The following is a 17,204-nucleotide window of genomic DNA, read 5'->3' as shown; positions in this document are numbered from 1 at the left end:
AAAAAAAAAAAAAAAGAAAGGGCTATGGGGGATTTCCCTGGCCGTCCAGTGGTTAAGACTGCCCTCCGCACTTCTACTGCAGGGGGCACGGGTTGGATCCCTGATTGGGTAACTAAGATCCTGCATGTGGCATGTGGCCAAAAAAAAGAAAAAAAAGAACTTTGGAACCCGATGAACATGAGTTCAAATCCCAACTCTGCCACTTATCAGCTGAGTGACTTCACACAATTCGCTTAGCCTCAGTTTTCTCATCCTTAAGTACCTCTCAGGACTGCCTGCCATAAGGAGAAAATGAAGTAATGCCTGAAAAGTGCCTGCTACAACACACTGGCACATAATCACCACCATTTGTTAAACATTTTGTATTATAATAGTAACACCCCATCTGCCTTACTAAAGAGGTTAGAGCAGCAGCCTAAGGGCAGAGGAATTTTCAGTAATGTGTGAAAGTGCCTAAATACCTATTCTACTAACCCTTTGTTAGCCAGTTTAAGAGTCTTAATTGCTTTCTGCCTGAGATTACTACCTGGCTCTGCCTAGCTCACAGGTCATATCACCCTTGGGTCAGAGGAATCATCCCTGGACGGTTAGAGAATATGATAGGCCTGCCCTGAATGACTGCCAATAAATACATTTCTCAATCACTCGGATCACCCCTGGCATAATGGCCATTCTTGCAGAGCCAGCCTAAACCTTGTAGTCACATATATCCCAGGGTCCTTGTACCTCCTTTTCTCAATCCAGCCTGCTTTGATCAAAAGCCTTGTTCTCTCCAATTTGTGGTACCCGCCTGGGGCTGGTTTTAAAATCAAGATGTGTGGCCACATATTGGCAGACACTCTCACATGATGGTTGTTAACTGTAGGGCCTTTGCCTGCAGATTTTCCGAGGGTACGGTTACCTTGACAACAAGCAGAAAGAAGGCAGGCCGGAGAAATGATGCAAATAAAGCAAAAGGGAGGCTAATTTCATGATGATAATCTGACCATGAAAGAGGAGGCTCACTCACAGATGGGAAAGTACTGTCCAAGTCATGACCAGGTGACTGTTATGAGAGAGAAAGAGAGAGAGAAGGGGGGTGGTGGTGGTGGAATTTACCACTGAGAGACCAGAAGAGGGAGAGGCTGGTTACCAAGGCAACTGGGGAGCAAGGAATGAAAAAATGGGGCTTCACCACAGCAGCAGAAAATTGCTTCTAGCCAAGCAACACAGGACTGTTGCTATAGAAACAAAGAGAACAGGGATCCTGTAGACCATGGGGAGAATTATCACTGAAATACTGAGCAGGAAAGACTCCTAAATCAGAATGGAACCTGTAGTCCAAAACAAATGAGGAGAAGTGAGAAAAAAACATCATATCATTTCCATTCATTTTACTTCTGCCAGCCCCACCAAAAGAGAATGGGAACATATTTTTTTAATACCTTTAAGCTATTTTATTTGTACCTCTGTCTCCCTAATGATCATCTGAACTCTAAATTATACTAAGAAGAGTTCCTGAAAGATAATCTGTAACTTGAAATCCTAATTAGAGAGATTAAGTTCAAGGGAAAATTGGGAAATTGAAGTCTATGATCAAGAGTTAATAAGTATTTATAAAAAACAACATAAAACCCTCTAATGGGCAGCTTTGCAGGGTAATAAGGAGACAAAAGGCAGCAAAGGGGAGTCAGAAAAGCTATTTGTGGTCATGCCCAGGTATTAGCCCTGACCCCTCTCTGCCTTGTATGAGGCCAGATGGGAAATAGCTTATTCTGAAAGATAGCTCAACAGGAAAGGGAGTCTCTCACTCAAAGTGTATGTGTGTATCTAGAGGTGAGGAAGCAGAAGCTCAACACACTTCACTGCTTACAGCTTGTTTGGGGTTAAAAAAAAATTAGTTTACAAGACAAAAATGCTGGGATACATTCAGTCTGGAAGAGCATGTCTAAAATGCAGGAATGAGGTACTAGGGAGACTCAAATTACTTGGAGGGTAACAATTCTTGCCTGCCCTTCTGAAAGTCCACAGTCAGCCACCTAATTGTTACTGCCAGTGTGGGTGTGCTGTACCCTAGGGCAGATGGGTAGTCAGGACGGGCAACCTCTAGGTTGCCTCACATTCTTTAGGAAATTGAGAGTAGTACATGAGGTGGAATGGGCATGGGAACATGGCAGGAAAGGAGAAAGGGAGAAGTGCAGAAAGGTAGAGGGGAAATCTAGGTGATGACCCAATTAAAACTTTTTTTTACAAAAAGAAAGAAACATAGGGAGAAGGAGGTAAAGGTGAAACCATTAAGAGTGGAAGGGTCATTCAAAATGGAGCATCCAGGAAGTTTGAACTTTTTGGAAATCTACAGGATGCTGTGACATGGAAAGGAGGAGGTATATGCCGTGGAAGGCCTGAAGCATCTGTTCCCAAGGTAAGAGAAGAAAGTTGGGTCAAAGATAAACACTAGCTTTTTGGTACAATCCAAAGTGCCGGGAATTCCCTGGCAGTCCAGTGGTTGGGACTCTGTGCTTCCACCGCTGGGGGCCCGGGTTCAATCCCTGGTCAGGGAACTAAGATCCTGCAAGCCGCACAGCCAAAAATAAATTTTTCAAATCAAAAATTAAAACAAAAAAGCAAAGTGTCATTGCAGCCTGACCCCCATCCTAATTAGGCACCCCAAATAAAAAATGTTTCATGCAGGAATATTTCATGGTGAACATGGTGCCTGTAGTTGTTTCCTAGCACTACCATAACAAATTACCACAAACTGAGTGGCTTAAAAAAACAGAAATGTATTCTCTCACAGTTCTGGAGTCTAGAAGCCCAAAATCAGTACATTGGTAGGGCCACACTCCCATGCTCCCCCTCTAGGGAAGAATCCTTTCCTGCCTCTTCTTGTTTCTGGGGGTTGCTGGGAATCCTTGACATTCCTTGGTTTGTGGCAGGATGACTCCAATCCTGCCTATCTCGCATGGCCATCTTCTCTGTTATACGTGTGTCTCTGTCCAAGAATTTCCCTCTCTCTTTTTTTAAAAAAAATAAATTTATTTACTGGGGCTTCCCTGGTGGCGCAGTGGTTGAGGGTCCGCCTGCCGATGCAGGGGACACAGGTTCATGCCCTGGTCCGGGAAGATCCCACATGCCGCAGAGCGGCTAGGCCCGTGAGCCATGGCCACTGAGCCTGTGCGTCCGGAGCCTGTGCTCCGCAACGGGAGAGGCCACAACAGTGAGAGGCCTGCATAACGCAAAAAAAAAAAAAAAAAAAAAAAAAAATTTACTTATTTGTTTGTTTCTTTAAGTTTTGGCTGTGTTGGGTCTTCGTTGCTGCATGTGGGCTTTCTTTAGTTGCGGCGAGCGGGGGCTACTCTTCGTTGCAGTGTGCAGGCTTCTCATTGCGGTGGCTTCTCTTGTGAAGCATGGGCTCTAGGCGCGCAGGCTTCAGTAGTTGTGGCACGTGGGCTCAGTAGTTGTGGTGCACAGGCTTAGTTGCTCTGCGGCATGTGGGATCTTCCCAAGCCAGGGCTCAAACCCGTGTTCCTTGCATTGGCAGGCAGATTCTTAACTACTGCACCACCAGGGAAGCCTGAGAATTTCCCACTCTTGAGAACACCAGTCACTGGATTAGAGCCCACCCTAATCCAGTATGACCTCATCTTAACTTGATTATATCTGCAAAGACCATACTTCCAAATGAAGTCACATTCACAGGTTCTGGATAGTCATGAATTTAGTGGGGGACAATATACAACCCAGTACAGTGCCTGTGAGTAATCACAACACCTTCTATTGGTTTGGTGAACCAATAGAAAACCAATTGGTTTTCCATTACTGTTGCCATTGGTGATTGGCCAGTTCAAATCTAGGAGCATCGGAATGGCTCAAAACAAGTGAGGGGAAGAAGAGAGTAGAGCTCACCGTAAACCATGGAGTTACCATGGTTTCTGTAACTCCTAAAGTTGAGTTATAGAGTTTGCTCCAGAGCACACCAGAATGTTCTCAAAGAGAGCTCACTTCCTGCCTTCTCAGATCTCCAAGAGAGCCTACACACACACAGGGATCCCCGAAGGCTGCAAAATCAGAGTGGGGAGGTGCAAAAGGGGAAAAGATGCAGAGCAATCAGAGGTCCTTTCCGGTTCTAATCTCATGGCTCCTTCAATCCCTCTCCTCTACTTCTCTGGCCCTTTCTCTTTCTTGTGGCTTGGCACTGTAGGCCTTCATCATCTTCACATATTGATGAGTCTCAAATCTGTATCTTCATTTCAACCCCCTTTCTAAAGCTGTAATGTCACATTTCCAACTTCCTGTTGGGTGCTCTATTTTGAATGACCCCATTACCTCAATCTCATTGTGTCCCAAACCACAATCAGTTTCTTTTCCTGACTTCCCTATTTCAAAGAATCACAGAGGATGTTTGTGGCAAAAAGATCCTCTTAGAAATCCAGTGCAACCCCTCTTGTTTTGTAAAAATGAGACCACCTGGCCTGCAAATCAGACCAGATTCCTCCCCCTTCCCCAGATTCCACACAACCTTCCCAATCCTCTCTTCCGCACAGCATAGCTATTCCCTTAGCTTAGAACACCTTCTTCCTCTTCACCTAGCCAAATACACCTGGAACTCATATTTCCAGTTAAAGTCACAGTATCTCCAACAAAAACTTTCTTGACGACTCCCAAGTGTTCTCTTCCCCTTCTGAGGCTTGCAGCCCTTGTCTGAGACACATATTGCTTTACTTTGTGATCACGTTTGCACACTCATAAACTTCCATAAGGAACCATCACTTCATATATCATTGCTCTTACTATGTGGGCACTATTCTAAGCACTTTATTTTATTTTAATTAATTAATTTATCTATATTTGGCTGCGTTGGGTCTTTGTTGCTGCGCGCAGGCTTTCTCTAGTTGCAGCGAGCAGGGGCTACTCTTCGTTACAGTGCGCAGGCTTCTCATTGTGGTGGCTTCTCTTGTTGTGGAGCACGGGCTCTAGGCGCACAGGCTTCAGTAATTGTGGCTTGAGAGCTCTAGAGCGCAGGCTCAGTAGTTGTGGTGCATGGGCTTTGTTGCTCCACAGCATGTGGGATCTTCCCAGACCAGGGATCAAACCTATGTCCCCTGTATTGGCAGGTGGATTCTTAACTACTGCGCCACCAGGGAAGTCCTAAGCACTTTAAATATAGTAACATATTTAATCTTTGCAACAGTCCTATGAGGTAGATGTTAATATTATATCCATTTTATTTTATTTTTTATTTTTTGCAGTACGTGGGCCTCTCACTGTCGTGGCCTCTCCCATTGCGGAGCACAGGCTCTGGATGCGCAGGCTCAGCGGCCATGGCTCACGGGCCTAGCTGCTCCGCAGCATGTGGGATCTTCCCGGACTGGGGCACGAGCCCATGGCCGCTGCATCGGCAGGCAGACTCTCAACCACTGCACCACCGGGGAAGCCCAATATTATAGCCATTTTAGAGAAGAATGAAACTTCTAGGACTCAAGGGGGTTGAGTGATATGCCCAAACATCACATAGGTGGTAACCCCAAGTCCCTGTTCCTAACCATTTTACTATGCCATCTATACCACCTTCTGTGAATATTTTTGTATCTCCACAGGACATAGCTCCATCCCCTTGTTCCAATGTTTTCCTAAGTGTGACCTCAGGAAATCCACCTCCCTGCTTGCTTGTCAGCAATGTAGATTCCTGGTCCTGACCTACTACATCAGGGTCTCGGGGATGCATAGATTCTTAAGGTCCACTCAGGTTTGAGGATCATTGCCTGAACAAAAATAGGCATTAGAGGATTTAATGACTGAATGGAGTCATTGACTCCAGCTCAGTTTGAAGACACTGCAGTGCCCAGTGAGGACAAATGGCGGGCCCTTATGTGTAACAGCATCACAGACTCACAGCTCCTGCCTGCCATGGGTCATGAGATGCTGTGGACAAGTCAGAGGCTCAGGTCTTTGCCCTCCTTTACTCCTCTGCTCATCTCAGTCTCCCAAAATCCTGTCTACTCCTTCCCTGGTGATTTATTGCCTCTTGAGACATTAATATGTCCGTTTCAGATTACTTTAAGTACTCCTTCTGGGAAGATTTCTTATTTTATCAATCCCTTCTATCACCTTCCAAATATGACTGATCTGTGTGGCTTGCTAGATGGTTTAAATAATACTAATCATTTACTGAGCACTTAATATTGTTCACAACAACCCAAAGAAGCAGGTACTATGATTTATACCTGTTTTACAGATGTGAAAACTGGGACTGGGAGATGTTAATAATTTGTCCGAGCTCACAAAGCTGGAAAATACAGAGCCTGATTTGGAATGGAGCTCTGTTGGGTGTGGGAGGCTACTTAACCATACTGCTTCCCACAAGTTTAGAGGCAATCCAACACTTACTTCCTGGGCACTGACTGGGCCCCTGGCACTGAGTCTAATTGTTTAATAACTCACCTGATTAGAGACTTTAAGAACATATTTAGATTTGCTCACCAAGAGAATGGTAATCTTAATACAGTTGATCCCTTTGGCAGCAGTTCTAAATAAAGACATTAAGAAGAGCTGTCCACTGGGCTTAAAGTAGAAATGCCCACACCCCAAAGGAACCTTAGCTGACACATTTACAGACCTCCCCTTTACCCTCTCCAGTCACCCAGTCATCAGTCACCTCCCAACTGGTTATCTTATCCTTAGAATCCTCTTTCACACTCCCTATCACCTTCCAGATCAACAAAGCCATCCCCATCAACCCCTTCTCCTTCTAATGTGCATATTCTGAAATATCCTGACCCTAGGGGGCACTTAAGACAAATTCAGCACTTTTGAGATAGTTCAACCTGTCTCAGTTCCCCAAAATAGCTGCCAATAGGGGCAGGAGTTAAGCACTTGGTTTAGCCTTTGATTGTCTAACAGAGAGGATGGCCTTTCTTTTCCACTCCACGTGTGGCTTCTCAGCTGTCCTTTATTGTCTACGTCCACAACCCTGAGTTGTGTACTTAGTCCCTCAGGTGTACTATTCAGAGGAAAACCTAATTTGTAGAAATTGTTCTCCGAAATCGAGGAATAATCTCCTGGCTATTTTCAGACAAAGATAGAGGTAGGAGTCTGCAGAAGTGAGCTAGGAAGGAGCTTAAAATACTTCACATACCAGAAACACCCTCCCTTCCCCCCAGGAGATGGCTTTATTCCCACTCCTGTCTCAATAGTCAGACTCAAAGGAGCTGAGGCTTAGAGGCAGACAGTTGGTGCCTAGCTGCCTAGGCTCAGACAAATGACTTAAATGTCTCTGAGCTTCAGTTTGCTCACCTGTGAAATGGGGCTGACACCACCCTGATCTCCAGGTTATTGTGGGAATTAAGGTATGTAAAACAACATCAGCATCAGCGTTAGGGCCTGTACCTAGGAGTCCCTAAGATTTTATCGAGGACTCATGAATTCTTTCAAGTTCTAGTAAAGCGAGAGAAGCCCTACAAACTAGTTTCTTGACAAGTGGAAGGATGAACGCACTGGGAACAGAGTGACTATAACTAAAAAAGGGAAATGGAGTTGTTGTTTTTTAAAATTTATTTATTATTTATTTTTGGCTGCGCTGTGTCTTCATTGCTGCACGCGGGCTTTCTCTAGTTGTGGAGAGCAGGGGCTACTCTTCGTTGCGGTGCGCGGGCTTCTCATTGCGGTGGCTTCTCTTGTTGCGGAGCACGGGCTCTAGGTGCATGGGCTTCAGTAGTTGTGGCACTCAGGCTCAGTAGTTGTGGCTCGTGGGCTCTAGAGCGCAGGCTCAGTAGTTGTGGCACACGGGCTTAGTTGCTCCGCAGCATGTGGGATCTTCCCGGACTAGGGCTCGAACCCATGTCTCCTGCATTGGCAGGCAGATTCTTAACCACTGCGCTACCAGGGAAGTCCTGGAAATGGAGTTTTAAGAAAAGAATCCCATTAATCCAAGTCTGTTTTTATCAAACAGCTATTTATGCCCTGGATTTGGGGACATAGGGGCAGTGGGGGTGGAGTGGGAAGTTTACCTGACAGGAGACTGTTCTGTGACCTTGAGCAAGAAACTTGTCTGGGGGAATTCCCTGGTGGTCCAGTGGTTAGGACTCTGCGCTTCCACTGCAGGGGATGTGGGTTCAATCCTTGCTCGGGCAACTAAGATCCCGAAAGCCCGCACAGTACAGCCAAAAAAAAAAAAAAAAAAAAAAAAACCTGTCTGGGCTCCAGTATCAAGTGGCAGATATTGCTTATTTACCAGGTTGTGATGAGGGTCACTTTGTAAATGTGAGGAATTTACATCAATAGTAGCTTTTGGACTCAACTCAGGCTTCGCAGGAGTGCAGGTGGGCAGTACCGACCCAGGTCTCAGCTGTAAAGCAGGATTACATGAGACAAAGTGGCCTTCTCCCACCATGATGCTCATGCCTTTCTGAACAGCAACTGTTTTCCTTTCACAGTCCCAGAAGGCACCTCTCTGGGGCAAGACGAATCTACCCAGCCCACAAATGCAGCAGAGTGGCTGGTCATGGAACATTTGATCCACTTCATCCCAATAAGTAGCAGGCACAGTGGCCCCAAGGAGAGACAATTCCAGCAAGCAGTTAAATGATGAAATTCCCTGTCTACTTCCTTCACACACCCTATGCTAACAAAACAAGCTGATCATTATCATGCAGTGGTTCACACCTCTGGCTCTGCAGATAGGCAGAGCTGGTTTCAAATCCCTTGAACTCATTTACTTACTAGCTGTGTAATACTGGGCAGTTATGTTTCACTCTTAGAACCTCAGTTCCCTCTTCTGTGGGCCTTAGCACGTGGTTGGTGTGGTATAATGTGTAGGAAGGAGCAGGATGCTTAGACATAGGCAGTGTTCCATCAGGAATGGCTATTAATAACTTCTCCCCTCTTGCATTTACAGCAAGTTTCTGAGAACTATGGGAGGTAAAGGGAGCCTTCGTTTTCTTTTATTAATCAAGGGAGAAAGAAAAAAAATCACATCACACCACCAGTTCTCATAGAATTTTTAAAAAGACATCCTGCAAGCGACTTCCCTGGCGGTCCAGTGGTTAGGACTTTGCGCTTCCATTGCAGGGACCACAGGTTCGATCCCTGGTCAGGGAACTAAGATCCTGCAAGCTGTGGGGCATGGCCAGAAAACAAAGAAAAAAAAGGCATTAAAAAGACGTCCTGCAAATACCACTAAGGTACAGTACCACCCTAAAGGATTTAAGGTTTATAGTTTAGAAAGTGGTTTAAAGTCTATACTTTGAGAATTCCCTGGGCTTCCCTGGTGGCACAGTGGTTGGGAGTCCGCCTGCCAATGCAGGGGACACAGGTTCGTGCCTCGGCCTGGGAAGATCCCACATGCCGTGGAGCGGCTGGGCCCGTGAGCCATGGCCGCTGAGCCTGTGCGTCCAGAGCCTGTGCTCCCCAACGGGAGAGGCCACAACAGTGAGAGGCCCGCATACCACAAAAAAAAAAAAAAACAAAAAAAAACAAAAAAAAAAACAGAGAATTCCCTGATGGTCCAGTGGTTAAGACTCTGCAAACTCACTGCTAAGGGCCTGGGTTCTATCCCTGGTCGGGGAACTAAGATCCCACAAGCTGCGTGGCCAAAAACAAGAAGAAAGAAAAAAAAAGTTTATCCTTCATTTAATGCCTGCCAACCCCTTGTGAAGTAGCATTTATCCCCATTTTACAAGTAAGGAAACTAGGGCTTTTAGCTTTTAGGTAAAGCTAAAAGCACAGGACGAGTACATGGTGGAACCCTGGGATTTCAATCCTTCTAAAATACAAATTCAGCATTCTGCAATTCACAAGAGTGCTTACCGAGTACTGAACCTAAATTGTTTAGACATGTCTGAAATGGCATTTCAGGAACCCAAAGTGGAGTGACCAGGTTAGCAACATGGTTAGAGATCTCTTGTGGCTACCCTGAAACAATTTTCCTTGGTTGCGGGGGATGCGGTGGGCATAAGCTCTGCCCCCACTCTGACATGTTTGAGAAATCTTTTATTAGAAGATGTTCCAGAAGGCAACATTTTAAAATCAGGCAATCAGTAATCACAACTAAATACAAAATTTCAGGTAAACCTGCCTTTTAAAATAAATCAGACTCTTGCAACAGGAGAATTGCCCCAAAGCTTTTTTCTTGTACAAAAACAACACCACTTTGCAAAAGGCATACAAAAATACAGTATTAAAAAAAAAAGAAGAAGACTGCTCCCGGCATAATACCCAACAGCAGCTCATAAAACACAAGCTATTCAGGTGAGACATCAGTAACCTACATCTCAACTGTTCTCCAAAGACAGTTCCAGAAGTCAGTTGGCTCCCAAAAACCATGCTCCAGAAGCTGGGGAGGCTTTTTCCAAGCTTCCACTGGGGTTCTCTGAGGCCAGGAAGCAACCTCAGGAACAGACCCTCATGCATAATAGCTTTGGAAGTAGCAGCTGGCTTCCCAGAGCCACATATAGCGCTCTACCATCCTCCCTTCCCCTACTTTCAAACCCCTATCCAGTAGGCACCTGCTGCCCTGGGCAGAGTTCTGGAGGGGCTGGTCTTTCTTCCAGGCTAGGCTTAGGGGCTGCTGAGGTTGCCCACATGACACCTGTTGGGTTGGGTGCCTTTCTCAGAATGGAGGCTGCGCCTGGAATCCACTTGGAGAGGCTCTGTCCAGCTGGGGTAAAATCCATCATGGTCCACTAAGCAGAGCTCCTGGAAGCTCCTTAAAAACCCACCAGGAAGCTAGTCTGCCTTCCAGAGTACTGGATGCGTCCCAGCAGCTCTCCCAGTAAGAACTGCAGTAAGGCCCAGATTCTGGGAAAAGGATCTGACTCATGTCAAGCTGGCAGAAGGCCAAGGGTGGCTACAGAGCCAGCAAGCTCCTTGGAGTTGCATGAGAAGGACAGGTTTGCATGGTCCTAGTAGAACTTCAAACTTATCAGTCAGGGATTGAGACGAGAGGGAGGTGGGAAAGAGGAAGTGGTACAGTTCTCCCTCCTCAGGTGCCTGACATCTGCTTTGAGAAAATTCTAAGATGGAAAACACCTGGGCAGGGAACAGGTTTACAGCCAGGACTCCAAGCCTTCCCCAGGCCACAGTCTGGGACACTTTGCCCTGTGTCCCGGGGAAATATTTCTGACCTGTGGGAAAGGGGGTGCCTTAGAGCCCATTGCATAACAAAGGCAGAAGGAAACCAAAAAAAAGTCCCTGGTGAGAACTGAATGGTCTCTGCCCTCAGAGGAAAGGGCCCAGGGGTCTTTTAGACAAAGAATCTAGAGGCCAAGCTCTTTAAATGTTCTCAAGGTCGCAGCCTGGAGAGTGGTGGGTGGAGGGGTGTCATTTAACATCAGAATATATATATTAAAGGTGTCCAACTGCTCAGCTACAGTAAAGTGTCTGACAGTGAGGTAATGGTCCCTGCTGATCAAGTCTGCGAGCTCGTCTTCACCCAAGACAGCTTGTATGTCTCCTGGAAAAAGGAGCCTCAGAGAGAGTGTCCAGGCCCAGCTGTCCCAGCATCACCCCAGAGACACCAGTGGGAGCATCCTTTCCCAGCCTAAAGCTCATCCGGAGTGTGAGATTTCATGCAGGCTGGAGCCCCCCGACAACGTCCACCACCTGTTGCATAGCATCTGTCGGGCTTTTCTTCGGAGCTAGTGAGCTAGGCAGACCCCAAGGCTCCTCAGTCAGCTGTCCGCCTGAGAAGCCAAAGGCGTCAGAGAAGCCACAGCGCTCCCATGAGTCAGGGCAGAGGGAGAGCTGGGCTGCAAGGTTTCCAAGAATGCAAGGCCCTCTTGTGTGTGCTCTGGCTGCAATGCATTCTGGGATCTACTGTCCAGGCTGTCCCACTGGAACCAAAATGTGCAAATTCCTATGGGGGATAGGGGAGGTTAAAAAATAAATTCGGGTCTTTGTTAAGACAGAGCAGTCAGGCTTTTTGGTCAGTTAGTAGCCACTGAGGTACGCAATTCTTTTCTGCAGTTGCTGCTGCCGACACCGGAGCTGCCTTTTCTCTGTAGCCATCCTCTTCTCAGCCCCCACTAGGGCTTGCAAGTATTCCAAGGCCTTGCTCAGGATCACTACTTTGGGGGCCTTGGAGCAGCTGGCCAGGGTGGGCACCTGGTCCCTCAGGGCCAAGAACCTGGAACGGAGGTCATTCCGTCTTTTGCGCTCCAGGAAGTTGTGGTTCTTCCTCTTGGTCACGTCCTCAGTGTCAGAACTGACAGGTTTGGGGTGGCAGGACTGGGGAGGCTCTCTTTCTACAGGTGGGGGGCTCACAATTTCTTCATCTGCCTCATCTTCCTTTTCCTCTGGTACATCTCTCTCCAGACCCTCTTCTTGGGGCCCTCGCCCTGGAGCCTCTCCTTGGGAGCAGCTTTCTGGAGGAAAACGGGCGGCATAGTTGTGCTGTTGTTGATGGATGGAGATGTGGAAGTGTTTCATGCAGGGGTCCAAAGGGTCTGCTCGCACTGTGATGGTGACCGGCTTCCGGACACCCAGGGACTGTCTCTTCTCCACGGTCACAACGTCGATTTCTTCACCCTCTGTCCAAGAAGAGAGATCAACAGAAGAAACACACCCCATGAGAAAAACATACTCAGACCCTATATTGGAGTTTGGGAAAGGAGGTGACATTTTCCCAATTTAGATATAAACAAATTCAAGGGAGGAGAAAGACAGCTGATTCATCTGTAATGAGGTTAAGGGCAGTGTGAAGGAAAGGAGGTGAAATAAGCAAGAAGGAAAATATTCTCCAATTTCTTTTTGCACAGCAAGGCTTAGATAAGAACAAAAGGCAGACCCAAGCCAACAGCCCCCAGTCTGCACAGGCTCTCCCCTCCCCCACTGAGGGGATGGAGAAAAAGAGCTATCAGCCTGGGACAAAGTTTAGCTCTAAAGATCTTCCCCAGTCGGGCTCTTTCATGCCCCATCAGAATTGTAAATGAGGGGTCTGTGGGCAGAGCTGCCCTTTGTTCAGCCCAGCACAGCCTGCACTTGGGAATTGTTACTTTTCACAAGTTATAAATCCTATTATTCCCCCACCTCTCTATTCTGCCGCCCCTTTCAGCTGAAGAGTCGGAGAAGGGAGGGCTACAACCCATCCCTCCTCACCCAGAGGGGAGGGAAAGGGTTTGCCTTAGCAGCATTTTGCTCCTGGGTTCGATGGGTTTCTAGAGTCATCCATCATTTATAGGTTGCCTGCCCCACCCCCTTCCCTGACCAGAAGAGGGTTGGATTTGTAATCACAGGTCGGCAAAAGCTGCAGGAACTTCACAAAGGTACAAGCGACCATTTCCAAGCTACCTATGCCAGGGCAGGAACTGAGCAGCATGGGAATGTTCTGACACAAGGGCCAAAACACTAGCAACACCTGGACATGCCCCCATCATTCCCTTGCTCCAAGGTCTTTTAGGTTACCCCAACCAGGAGAGGGACGATTTGGGGAGAACCTTCCTGCTCCACACGTTTTCCAGCCCCCGCATAGACGGCCACCTTAATGCATTTCAGCCTGACAACAGAAGAGCTCAGTTCTCGGCCTCTTTTGCATATCAGGTTGCTTGAGCCCCTTTGTCAGGAAGGCTTCCATTGTGTGGACAATCGCATTATTTCTCCATTAATAAAACCTGACCGTTCGGCCCTCTTGGCCCCAAGGCCTGTGATTGGCTGGCTAAGCGGTGTTTTGAAGGCTGTCTTACCCAGCCCCTGGCCCCTATTGGCTGAGCCCTGCCGTCAGTCACTCTTCCCACCCCCCTCATTGTTTGCAATCTGTTGCATTTTGTTCTGGGCCATGTGGCCTATGGGTGAACCAGGAGCTTGCAAACAGGTTCAGGTTAAAGGGCAGGTTAGAAAATGAAATCAGGAGGCTTCCCCACATCCCAAACCTTTAATATTTCAGGGTTAAACCTCATAGCTGCGGAAGGCTCTGCCTAAGGAAGAAATAAGGTACAACACGATTCTCCTTTCTGGAGAGTAGTGTCTAACTCTACCCAGACAAGGAAGTGTCCTCGGCTGGACAATCAGGTCATACTCCATGTGCAAAGGGAGAAACTGAGACCCAGTTCAGCCAAGTCCACACATCACCTTTGTAACGTTCTGGATCTCAAACTAAGATCTCCAGACTCCCAAAACAATGCTCTTTCCATTCTACCACTCCATCAGCCTTTGTAGAGATACATCTTTATTGGTTTCTTGATCCCAAAGTTCCCATTCCAGCCATTAAACAAACAGAAGGTCTTGGTGTAGAAAGCAAGCAGGTTAAAAATGACCTTAACACAGTGGACCGAAAAAATTGACTTTTAATTGTTCTTGTTATCCTTATTTTTACCTTCAAGTGTATGACAACCTCCATACCCATTCCCCAGTTCCCTCTAAATGGTCATGTAAGTTATTCTTAAAAGCTACAGTGAGGTTTCAGTCCTGATTTTCCCGATGCGAGCGTCAGTTTGCACCCTATAAAACACGCTCCCCAATATTTCTCATGGGCACTTCTGAGAAGAGGTTAGCCTAAGAACAACATAGTCTGGTGGCACAGGATGCAGCAGGCTGTCCTCAGTGAGGTTTACACTTGCCTTCAAGGATAGGGAAGGGGAACCTGGAGCTCTGGATCTGTGACCCCAGCACCAAGCCCAGAGCTTAGCACAGAGTAGGGGCCAGCCAACATTTGTTGAATACAAATGAAGCAGCTGAAAGCCCTCAGATGAATTGGGAGGGACCTACAGGAACACCTTCCCACATCAGGCCAGAGCAAAAAGGCAAGATGGACCACTTCTCAGATAAGCTACCACGAAGTTCCTCTAAACCTCAGAGAAGTGCCTGGTTGGGATGGAGGATTGAGCAAAAGAGGCTGGCTGGATGGTAGGAAGCTGGGGTTCACTTCTGGTGATTTCCTATTTCTAAGCCTGTTTCCATCTGTTAATGGGAGTGGTCATTCCTCTGCTACCAGTCTCATGGGTGATGGTGTGGATGTACACATGGTAAGGGGTAGGGGTGCAAGAGGAGCCATTATTGTCTTTTGAAAGTAAACCAGGCAGGAGACCAGGTTTTTGAAAGGATGAACGCTTTGGCTTTGCACAAAGACTCCTCAGCTTCTTCTCTCCACAGGGGAGTGAGTTTCCCAGAGAAAGAGACAGGAAAAAAAAAAAAATTCAAGCCTGGAGTGACACTTAAGGGACCCTTTCCAGCCTTAGGAGGACAGAAATCCCCTACGGTCCAATCACCGTATTGTCCTCCTAAGCGCCAAGCCTCAGCCTGTCTCCCTGTCTCCCTTGTCCCCTGGGGCTCCAATCATCATCAAAGGGACGCTGGCTCCCACGCCACTTCTTCAAACTGTTTACTAACACACCCACGTGCCAGACAGACACCGCTGGGGGCTACGCCGGCAGCTTTAGCCACAGGAAGGGGGAGGTGGCGGAAGGGCTTGCGCAGACCCAGTGCCTGACCTCAGCGGCAGAGGTTTGGCCACCCATGAGGTGCCCCCCTCTTTGATGGCCCAGGGCGGTCCTTACCCGAGTCGCTTGGGCTCTCGGACCCCGAGCAGGCCTGGGTCTTGGGCTCGCCCAGCGGACAGGGGGCAGCGGGCGCCGGGTTGCCGGCTTCGAGGCTGGGAGCGCAGTCCAGGGCGGCGGGCGCCTTGGGCGGGTTCCCCCGGGGCGCGCCAGCTGCGAGCCGGTCGCTCACCGCTCTCTCCAGCCGTTCCCGGGCCGAGAAGCCGCTCCACATGCAGTCACGGCGGATGATGGAGGCGTAGTTCCTGCCACAAGCTTTCGAGTGACCCCGGGATTCTGCCTCGTCCCCGGCGCCCCCTCCGGGCCACGGCTCTGGAGGACCAATTCCGGGGGCCGGGTCCCCGGCGCCGGGACCGGAGCCCCAGGGCGGCGACGTGGGGGGCGACGGCACCAGCTCGAATTTCTTCCAGATGTCCTCGCTGGGCGCCGTGGAGCGGTAGAAATCCTCCCCGCAGTCATAGTCGTAGAAATAGTGCTGGTACGAGTCGAAGTCCATGTCCGCTCCCTGCGGGAGGGAAGGGGGACGTGCTGACCCGTGTGCGGGCCCGGGGAGGGAGGCGTCCCCCAGTCCCCCAGCACAGCTGGCTGCCAGGCTCTCGTCCCTCTCCAATCTCTCGGCTTGGAGCCCGCGCCCTTCCCTCGCGACCCGGCAGCCCGGCCGCGGGTCGGCGTGCCCAGGGAAGCCGGTCACAGCGCGCGCGGACTAGGGTGCAGGGAGCGAGTTCAAAGCAAACTTTGCCAGCGCCGCCCGAAGCGCAGCTCCCAGGGCCCGGCCGGGCCGGGCGGGGGCGCGCTGTGCCCAGAAGGCAGCCTGCAGCCCGTTTCCCGGGACCCGCGCCCGTTCCCCGGCTGCCCACAGCCTCACCTCGCTCCCGCCGCCGACCGCCTGGAGCGGACCGGCTCCCCGCCGGCTCGGGGCAGCCCGGCAGCCCGCACACATGCACATGCGCGCCACCGAGCGCGCGGACCGCACTCAAGAGCTCGCCCCCCCGCGCGCGCTCCCGCCCTCGCTCGCGCACGGCGGCCGGGACGCTCCCGGGAGCGGCGCGGGAGCGCGAGATGCAGGCGCATTGTTTCCCGGCTGCCTTATATCTCGTCGCGCGCCCGGGGCTCAGGGACCGGGGGCGGGCCCTACGGGACAAGCCCCGCCCCTCCCCCGCCCCTCCCGGTCGACAGGTGGGGGCGGTGGAGTCCCAGCCCCACCCCTCCAAGCTACCCTCTCCCACTCTATTCTATTCCCTGTACCCCTCGAAATGAATTGCACACTGGGGAGCGCAGAGCAGGCGGCGAGCTGATGTAGTCCGGCGGTCGCCTGGTGGGGGCGTGACTCTTTAGCGAGGCCCGGGTGGTCCCCTAGAGTCCGAACGAGAACCGCACTCCTTGCAGATTCTGGGCTGGGGAAGAGAACTGCTCCCCGCCCCACGAGCCTGCTTCCCCGGGCTCGCCCCTCTTGGTTCTGGTGCGTCTGGCCCGCGGGGAATAAGGTAGTTGGGGGCAGCCGCACCTCCACCGCGCCACCTGGTGGCCCTCAGCCCTGAACTGGGGCTGGTCCCCGGCACCCGCTTCATCACCTTTTGGCCCGTTTCATCAGCTCGGTGTTCCTAAACCTCAGCGAAGCAAGGTGGTAAAGATTCCGGATTTTGGAGCCTGAAACTTAACCGTTCTGAACCTTGGTCTCATCTGTAAAATGAAGGGATGGTAATACCTCACAGGATTGTTGTGAGGGTTTAAGGAGATAGA

General features: G+C 49.5%; 1 protein-coding gene across 2 annotated transcripts; it reads right to left on the bottom strand.

Annotated features, from left to right (window-relative positions):
• Positions 1-11,118: 11,118 nt before the first annotated feature.
• MYCL (MYCL proto-oncogene, bHLH transcription factor) lies at positions 11,119-16,812 on the bottom strand. Of its 2 annotated transcripts, none has more exons than XM_059044314.2 (3): positions 16,731-16,812; positions 15,465-15,969; positions 11,119-12,503 (listed from the first exon to the last, which is right to left on the bottom strand). In XM_059044314.2, exons 2-3 carry the CDS (start codon positions 15,958-15,960, stop codon positions 11,905-11,907), a joined length of 1,095 nt encoding a protein of 364 aa, XP_058900297.1. In that variant the 5' UTR covers positions 15,961-15,969; positions 16,731-16,812; the 3' UTR covers positions 11,119-11,904. The 2 variants fall into 2 exon arrangements, with proteins under 2 accessions (XP_058900297.1, XP_058900306.2); XM_059044323.2 differs by lacking the exon at positions 16,731-16,812 and adding an exon at positions 16,330-16,410.
• Between the last annotated feature and the right edge of the window lie 392 nt (positions 16,813-17,204).

The sequence above is a fragment of the Kogia breviceps genome, chromosome 1 (assembly GCF_026419965.1).
Source record: "Kogia breviceps isolate mKogBre1 chromosome 1, mKogBre1 haplotype 1, whole genome shotgun sequence".
In the NCBI taxonomy this organism is placed as follows: Eukaryota; Metazoa; Chordata; class Mammalia; order Artiodactyla; family Physeteridae; genus Kogia; species Kogia breviceps.
The sequence above is the reverse complement of the archived record's forward strand: the minus strand, read 5'-3'. Positions and strand labels throughout refer to the sequence as shown.